The 8,128-nt window shown below is 51.4% G+C and overlaps 1 protein-coding gene across 1 annotated transcript in view; it reads right to left on the bottom strand.

Annotated features, from left to right (window-relative positions):
• The window catches only part of SFXN5 (sideroflexin 5), a 139,183-nt gene that overhangs the window by 38,507 nt on the left and 92,548 nt on the right, over positions 1 to 8,128 (bottom strand). Inside the window, exons 9-10 of the mRNA XM_015623688.2 lie at positions 4,068 to 4,183; positions 2,202 to 2,287 (exon numbers count right to left, since the gene is read on the bottom strand). Coding sequence (XP_015479174.2) covers positions 2,202 to 2,287; positions 4,068 to 4,183 — 202 coding nt within the window. The remainder of the gene's footprint in view (positions 1 to 2,201; positions 2,288 to 4,067; positions 4,184 to 8,128) is intronic.

Below are 8,128 nucleotides of genomic sequence, written 5' to 3'. Positions count from 1 at the left end.
TCCCTTCCTTCCCCACAATTCCACTGGAAGCATCTTCCCCTCCCTCCCACAATCCCAGTGGAAATGACTTGGAGGAATTGCTGCCCTCTTTCCCCACATTCCCAAATCCAGGTTGTGACTCCTGATCCCAGCTCTCCCTCTGGGACACGTTCACCCTCCTGTTTACAGCCCCTGTAGGGATTTCTATAAAGAATAATTTATAAATAAAATAAAATTTATAAATAAAATAGTATATATGTTAATAATATATTAATAATATATAATAATATTTTAATATATACATTTTAATAAAGTATAAAAATAAAATAAATTATATTATTATGTTACCTCTTATATAATAAATTATAAATAAAAAAAATTCAAAACCCTCCTCAAACTCAAATCCTAAAATTTATAGAGTTGCACTTTCCCCTAAATGCTCCAGAGGGGTTTTTTTCTCCCCAAAACGAGCTTTCAGCTCTGACTGAGCCCTTTGGGAAGCACTTTCCAGCTCTGGGAGTTGGCCTCAGACCCCTCAGGTGCAGCCAGGGCAGTCCCAGGGATGCTGCAGGGATTCCACACCTCACTCCCATCCCTGCTGCTCCTCACTCCCAGCCCTCCAGGAATCCGAGGATATCTGATGGAAAACGAAGCAGGCACAAAGCTCTGGGGAGAATTCAGGCAGGCAAAAGCAGAGCCCGGATATTTTTATACCCAAGGAGTTCTCATGGCAGTGAGGAGGAAAATTTTCTCTCACAAACGTGAATTAAAGCTTCCAATAAGTTAAAATGATTTTTATTTTTTTTTTCAGGGCAATCTGCTGTAAGTTCACAGATAAAATCAGTTTTAGTAAGGCCTGCACTGAGCACAGGTGCATTCAGCAAAACTCGTCAAGGATTTATGATGCCCCCGAGGACAAAGAAATGATTTATTGGTTTTGTTTTGCTGCAAAGGACGGAGCAAATTTCACCAGCAGTTTTATTTTCTCCCCAGGTGCCAATCCAATTTTCCTGTCAGGTTTATTTCAGCTTGGGGCCGGCCCAGGATGGGCCCTCAGTGTGTCCTGCCACAGACAAAGATTTATTAATTTAGAGACGAGTTCTCTACAAATTTCTCCAGATTTTTTGCACATGAAAGATTTTATCTGTGGATACCCAGCACAAGGTCCTTTGAAGCAATAAAACCATTTGTCCTGGGTGTTGATTTTATTTGGGACGGTTAAATGGGAACCAGTTAAACCAGTGGGAGCACACAGATCCACCTGAGTGCAAAGCCTCAGTTCCTACTCACACCTCGGAGGAAATCAGTCCAGAATAAATTCCTCCAGAGCCAGGAACTCCAGAGTAAGGCACAGCCACCCCCAGGCACCTTCCCTGCAGGAAATCCTGGCCTGGGACCACCTGGGGGACAAAGGGACCTGGGGCAGGGAAGAGGCTGCAGGGATTTTGTCCAGAAGGAAAATGAAATAAAAGTCAAATGTTTTGAGCAAAATGAGGGGGGCTGGAATCTGCTCCTCACTGGAATTAGGTGGTCTTTAAGGTCTCTCCCTACCCAAACAATTCCATGATTCCATGAAGATCTCTGGCTGAACAGCAGCCAAAGCCTTTTAATCTCTGATGTTTGCTAAGTGGAGAATGACAATCAGGGGAAGTTCTGCACTGGGTTCAGAGGGTTTTGTCTCACCCCGAGCTCCCTTTTTGGGTTATTCCTGCTGCTGGGGGTCAGGGATGGCTTGGGGTAATCACATCAGTATAAAATATCAACAAACCAGGTTTGCAAAATGATGGAAGGTGGAAATTTAATGAGCTAAAAATAGATTTGGTGGATGAAATTTGGGAGGGACCTTGTGGTTCTGCACAGCTCCTGGCAGGAGGGGACAGCCAGGGATGGGTTTGGGATCTTATCCCAGGGAACAGGGACAGGAGGAGAGGGAACAGCAGCAGGAGGGTTCAGTTTGGATTGGGGGAATTCCTCCATGGAAAGGGTTGTGGAGCATTGAGAGGGGCTCCCAGGGCAGGGCTGGAGCCCCCATCCCTGGGGCATTTCCAAGCCCTGTGCACGTGGGGCAGCGGTGGCAGGGCTGGGGATGGACTCGGTGACCGAGCAGGACCTTTCCAACCCAAACCATCCCAGGATCCCATGAAAAACCAATTCCTGACAGCCAGCGAGGACCTTCCCACCCCTCCCCTCAGGAACCCCCTGCTCCCCCCGGGCACACTCACTTCTCCAGCACGGACATGATGATGGGAGGTAGAACCAGTATAGGCATGGGCAGGACCACTCTGGTCAGGGCCGTTTCCAGCAGAGCCTGAGGAGTGAAAACAAACACATCCAGACATCCCAGAGAGAGCCAGGATGGACCTGCCGGGCTGGGGAACGGCTCTGCTGGGCTCTTGATGGCAAAGAGAGGATCAGCAGCCGCTGCCAGCCCTGCCAGGAGCCGCTTGGTCACAACATTCCGGGTCACAAAGCCAGCAGAACAAAGAGAGACACGCCAGAGCTGCCCTGGCTTCACCTGGCCTGACCAAAAGTGTCCAGAGGCTCCACCGAGCCCTCCCTCCTGGCCACACTCACCAGAAGGAGCAGCCAAAGTGGGGTTGGGACTCACTGAGGCCCAGAGATCTTCCAGGGCCTGCAGGGGCTCCAGGAGAGCTGGGAATGTTCCCCTGGAGAAGGGCAAAATGCAGGGAATGCTGAGAGTCCCTGCAGGGGCTGCAGGAGAGCTGGAGAGGGACTGGGGCCAAGGGCTGCAGGGACAGGAGCCAGGGAATGGCTTCCACTGGGAAAGGGGAGATTGGGCTGGGATCTTGGCAAGGAATTCCTGCCTGGGATTCTGCAATTCCCAGATTTCCTCTGGCTGCCCCTGGATCCCTGGGAATGCCCAAGGCCAGGTTGGGATGGATTTGGATCCAGCTGGGATGGTGGGAGCTGTCCCTGCCCATGGATGGGGTGGGATGGGTGGGATTTAAGGTCCCTTCCATCCAAAGCACTCCATGATTTTATGCCACAGGGACATCTCCATCACAACAAACCTCACACAGGGACAGCTGTGTCCCACTGAGGAGCTGCCACATTTTACACAACCAAAACCAGGATTAACCTGTCCAGGGAGAAGCTCTGGGATTGGATGGCAGCTGAGCAGAAGTTCCCAAAACTCCCCAATTTTGTGATTAAGCTCCACCTACATCGCTCTCATAGCACCTTCACTTTTAATCTTTATTTTCTCTTTCAACCTTCACTTTTAATCTTTATTTTCTCTTTCAACCTTCACTTTTAATCTTTATTTTCCCTTTCAACCATCAGGATGGAGAGGGTGAGGTGGGTCCTGGAGCCCATTAATGGAAGTGAGGAAAACTGGCTCCAAGAAGTGTCTCTGAGCCCTTCAGCAGATTGTTTGAATCCCCCTGTTAAACAACAATATGGAGAGCTCTCGAGATCTCCCCGTTCCTGCCGAGGACTGCAGAGCTGTGCATTAATTGCTGTCTCTGGATGCCTTGGACAGAAGGAGGGAGGGAAATGCCAAGCATTATATTATTAACTCCTGTGCCTGGGCGTGTGCTCAGCCGAGAGCCCACTTGGAAACCAGAGCTCAGGGGGTGCTCAGGAGCCAGAACTGCTCCGAGGCTGGGAAGGGAGCGGCTCCAGGGCGGCACCGAGAGGGTTACAGGAAAGAAAACCAGGTGAGGCTCACGAGGGCTGGCACATCTGGCTCACATCTGGCTGCCCTCACGTCTGGCTGCCCTCACATCATCTGGCTGCCCTCACCCCAGTTTGGGGGCAGTTTTTAAGGCAGGTTTGGCAGGGAAAGGCTGAAGAGCTGCTCAGCTCAGAGTCCTCCTCATCTGGGGAAAGGTGAGAGGGATCTTCGCTGGGAATTCCACAAGGAATTCCTGTGGGAGCATCAGGATCCTCCCAACGTCCATCCGTGCCCTTCCAAACCACCGGGACCAGTCCCCGAATTTCCCTGGCTGACACAAATCCGTGCTCTCCGGATCTGTTCCATCCCCAGCTCCCAAAGCCGAGGATTGCAGTGGCTGTGGGACGTGTCCAGCCCGGGCCCAGCCGTGTCCCAGCCCCTCAGAACTCACATGTTTGGCAGCAACTCTGGAGGAGCCCACGATGTTCCCATTGTCGTCCAGCACATCAATCCCTTCCTCCAGCTCCGTGTGCCTCATCAGGACCACGTTGCAGATGTTGGCACTGGCTGAGGAGGAGAAAGGCAGGAGCATCAGCCCTGCTCAGCCCCACTGGCAGCTCCTGTTTGCCCTGAGCGCCCTCCTCAGATTTCCTCCTCAGATTTCCTCCTCAGATTTCCTCCTCAGATTTCCTCCTCAGATTTCCTCCCCTCACTCTGCTCCGGTGGATCGCTCTGATCCCAAAAGACAACGGGATTCTCAAGGAGAACAATAACCAGGTTTTTCCCCTGGGACTGCAGGGACCAGCAGGACTCCAGGAAGGTCCAGTGCAAGGTGTCCTCGCCTGTGGTTGGAGCCAGATGGTCTTCGAGGCCCTTTCCAGCCCAAACCATTCCATCATTGCACAGATTTTTGGGGAAAAAAGGCTCTGTGCACCAGGACCTCCCTGACCCCTCCTCCTTGCCCAGCCTGTGGCTTCTGAGGCCTCGAGACGATCCCAAATTCTGTCTCTCAAGTCTGACCAAGAGTTGGGGTTGAGCACCACCCTCCCATGTTCAGTCCTCCCTCAGGCTCAGGCACTTCCCAACTTCTCCCAGAGAAAATCTGTTAATTCCCACAAAACTTTTGGGCTGATCAAGTGGCATTTTCCAGCACTCCCCACACCACATTTCCCTGCAAACTTTCCACCCAGAACTGAGACAAACCCACTGTTGCTGCAAGTACCAGTGCCTTCCAAAAATGTGTTTCTGCGCTGCTTGATGGGTTAATATTCGCTAATTAATCTCAATTCATGTCATATAACAAATGTCTAATTTTTTGAGGGTGGTGGGTGGGTGAGCCCTCTCTGAAGGCAGCTCTGTGCAATCAAGGATGATTTGTGGTGACAAATGCTCCTTCCACTCGAGAGGGAGAGGAACACACACACACGCACACTCTGTCTCTCTCTTTAATATTCCAACTACCAGACCACTCTTCCCATCTATCAAAATATCTGCGTTCCCAAGCCTCCAGCTCCCCAATCCCAGATAAAAAAACAAAACAAGGCCCTTCATTTAAAGGAAGTTGAGCCCCCTGTGGGTTTTTTTTGTGTTTCTAACACTCTCACACCCCGTCCTTCTCGCCGTCCATCAGAAGGGAGCGGATAAAACGCCCCAGCGGAGCTGCTTTGGCCGTGCCCTGGCACGGAGCTCCTGACAGGCTCAGCATGGGCTGGCCAGCCCTGACGTTCCTGAGATGCTTTTGCAAGGTCCTGGATTGCCTGACCTGGTCCCAAAGCCAAAAGCTGCTCCCAGCCCGCCCGTCTGAGCCGAGCCGCTCACGTAAGCGCTCCCCTTCTGCTTTCCCAGAGAGCAGAAAGCGCCGCTAATTACGGCTAAACTTGGATTTCGTGGACGTCTCAGATGCACGGGGTGGGGTGAGAAATAAATAAATATCCGTGCAGACAAAGTGATCTGCAGGATTTGGGAAGAAATTGTGATAATGTGGCCTGGAAACCGCGGCTGTGAGAGCGCTCTCAGGCACACGGGAAGCTGGGTCTGGGTTCCAAACCGAGCCACCACCCCACCCCAGGGTGCTTGTAGGTATTTTTTCAAGCCCAGGGTGCTTTCCACACTCTAAATCTGTCCTTGGGCATCACCTAAACACAATGATTCTAACCACACACACACACAAAAAAGCCCCAGGAGGAGAAATCCTCCCTCCCTCTCTCTTCTCTCCAATGAGGATCTTTCCAAAAGCTTTCGTTTCCTTCAGATCAGGTTTGGGATGAGATTTTTGGGGTTTTCTGAGGATTTTTAGCCATGAACATCTCCAGGATAAAGCACACCCTCACCAGTGACACCCTGGCCTTGGGGACAGCTGTTCACACCCAGCTCTGGGGCAGAAAAGGGTGAATTTGGCTCCTTGAATTCCCTGGGCACCGAGATCCTCCCCCTCCTCACCTCTGAGAAAGGATCCAGCCCCTCCCCGCTCAAATTCAGGCTCCAAGACCCTCCTTCCCCTTCCTGCTCTTCCCATGGAGGACCCCAGAGGATGCTCCCGTCCCAAACCCTTTTCCAGAGGTGCAGCCTCTGGCTCTGCAGGGCCTTGGCACCTCCAGGCTGGTTTTGGGGATCCAGCCCCTGGAGCTGGGTGGGATTTTTTGGGTGATTTGGGATTTCCAGCTGCTCCTGGGAGGAGGGTGAGGGCAGGGCCGGGAGTTCAATGTGTCCTCCAGGCTGCAGGGGGGCACAAACAGCGCCTGGAGAAGGCACCAAGAGCTTGCCCAGCTTCCCAAAGCTCCACGGAGCCCTCAGGAACATCCCTGCTGCAGTTTGGGCTGTTCTCCCCTCCAGCAGCAGCTCCCTGGGCCTCCCCCTCCCGTGGAAACTCGGGATGGGACCCTCAATCCTGGATGTCCCTCCAGTTTTCCCAACCAGCTCTGGAGCTCAGCAGAGAGGGAGGCAAGGAAGGGATGGGGAAACCTCTTTAATTTCACAGAATCACGGAATTATTAAGGCTGGAAAAGACCTCTAAGATCATCAATCCAAGCATTGACCCTCACTGCCAGACCCACCACTAAACCCCAGCCCTGGGGACAGAATCTGTGGGGTTTTGGGGCAAGAGCTTTGCCCTGGTGTTTGGTTTTTCATGCAGAAATTGAGAATTTCTGCCTTTCTGCTGGGAGCTGGAGGTTCAAAAGTGATTGGGAGACACATCTTAATTAAGGGTTTGCCCAGGTCTACAAACCAGCAATTAGAGGGAGGATCCCTGATGCCCTGGCTCATAACGAAGCATGACAAATAAAACATTAGCTGGAGAATTAATTACAGGCAAAACAAATTAATGATGGGTCCTCAATCAATGGCAACACAAACACCTGGGTGTGAAAAGAGATCAGCCCTGCAGCAAGGATTTCCTGCGTGTCTTTGTCTCAAACCCTGCCTCAGAGCTGCCTCTCGGGGCTTGAACTCATCCCTTGTGCTCTCCTGGTTATAAAAACCCAAGGAAAGATGAATCCCTCGAAAACAGATCCTGGAAAAGTCCCAGGGAAACCACAGCAATGCCCAAAGATCCCCTGTGCACAAGGAAAGGGCTCAGTGCAGCCCCCAGGGCTCTGCAGGCAGGGAAAGCTGCTGCTTCTCTGGCAGAAAAGAGGGGAAAAAACCCCTCAAGCAGCTCAAGAATTGAGGGACACAACAATCAGTTCTCTGCTCAAAAAGGAGCTGGAAGGCCAGAGAAAGTCAGAGCAGCAGACAGGAAAAGGGGCTCAGGAGAGCTCCGAGGATGTGGCACCTGCACAGCAAAGGAAAAACCTGAGAGGAAAATTAATTTAATTAATTAATTTAAATTACTGCCATTAAATGGCTGAAAAAGGCACCTGGAACAGGGAGAAAACCCCATTTTTTTAGTGATTTCCTCCATGCCTGGGCAATTTTTTTTCACCATCTTTGTAAATAAACAAGCTTACAGAAAAAAAATTACCCCAGAGCCAGTGGTGATTTCTTCAGGGCTAAAATAACTCAGCATTTGCTGGGGGCTGGAACCACAAGGCCCAGCAAAGGCTGAGTCCAGGGCATCCCTTCCCTCAAACACAGGGCTGATAAAACACCAGTAAAATGTCCCAAAAAAACCCCAAAAAAGCCAGGAGCAGCCTCAGTCCTGCACACACTTGGGGCTGCTCTGAATCAGATTGAGATTTCTGAATGTCAGGAATCTGCGCAGTCAGAGCAGAACCAATTCTTTGTGTTTTGTTGGGAAATAAGCACCGTGATCTGGCGCAGCTCAGCCCAGATCCTGCAAAGGAAACGCGCTCAGACCGGAGTGGCCGAGGAGCAGTCGGTGCTGATCTCTTCTGAGCTGCTTCAGAGTGGGGAGTGCAGCTGGAAAACCCGAGGAGCTTCCTCCACCGGCAGCTTCTTCTGCCAAAATTCTGCTTTGCAGAGCCCCATCCCCGCCTGTCCCAGCTCAGGGATTGTCTCTTTATGGACTTTTGGATTTGGGTTCTTTTCCCTTTGAACTGAAGATTGATGAGA

This window comes from Parus major, chromosome 4 (genome assembly GCF_001522545.3).
Source record: "Parus major isolate Abel chromosome 4, Parus_major1.1, whole genome shotgun sequence".
NCBI lineage: Eukaryota > Metazoa > Chordata > Aves > Passeriformes > Paridae > Parus > Parus major.
Note: the sequence above shows the minus strand (reverse complement) of the source record. Positions and strands in the feature narration are given on the sequence as shown.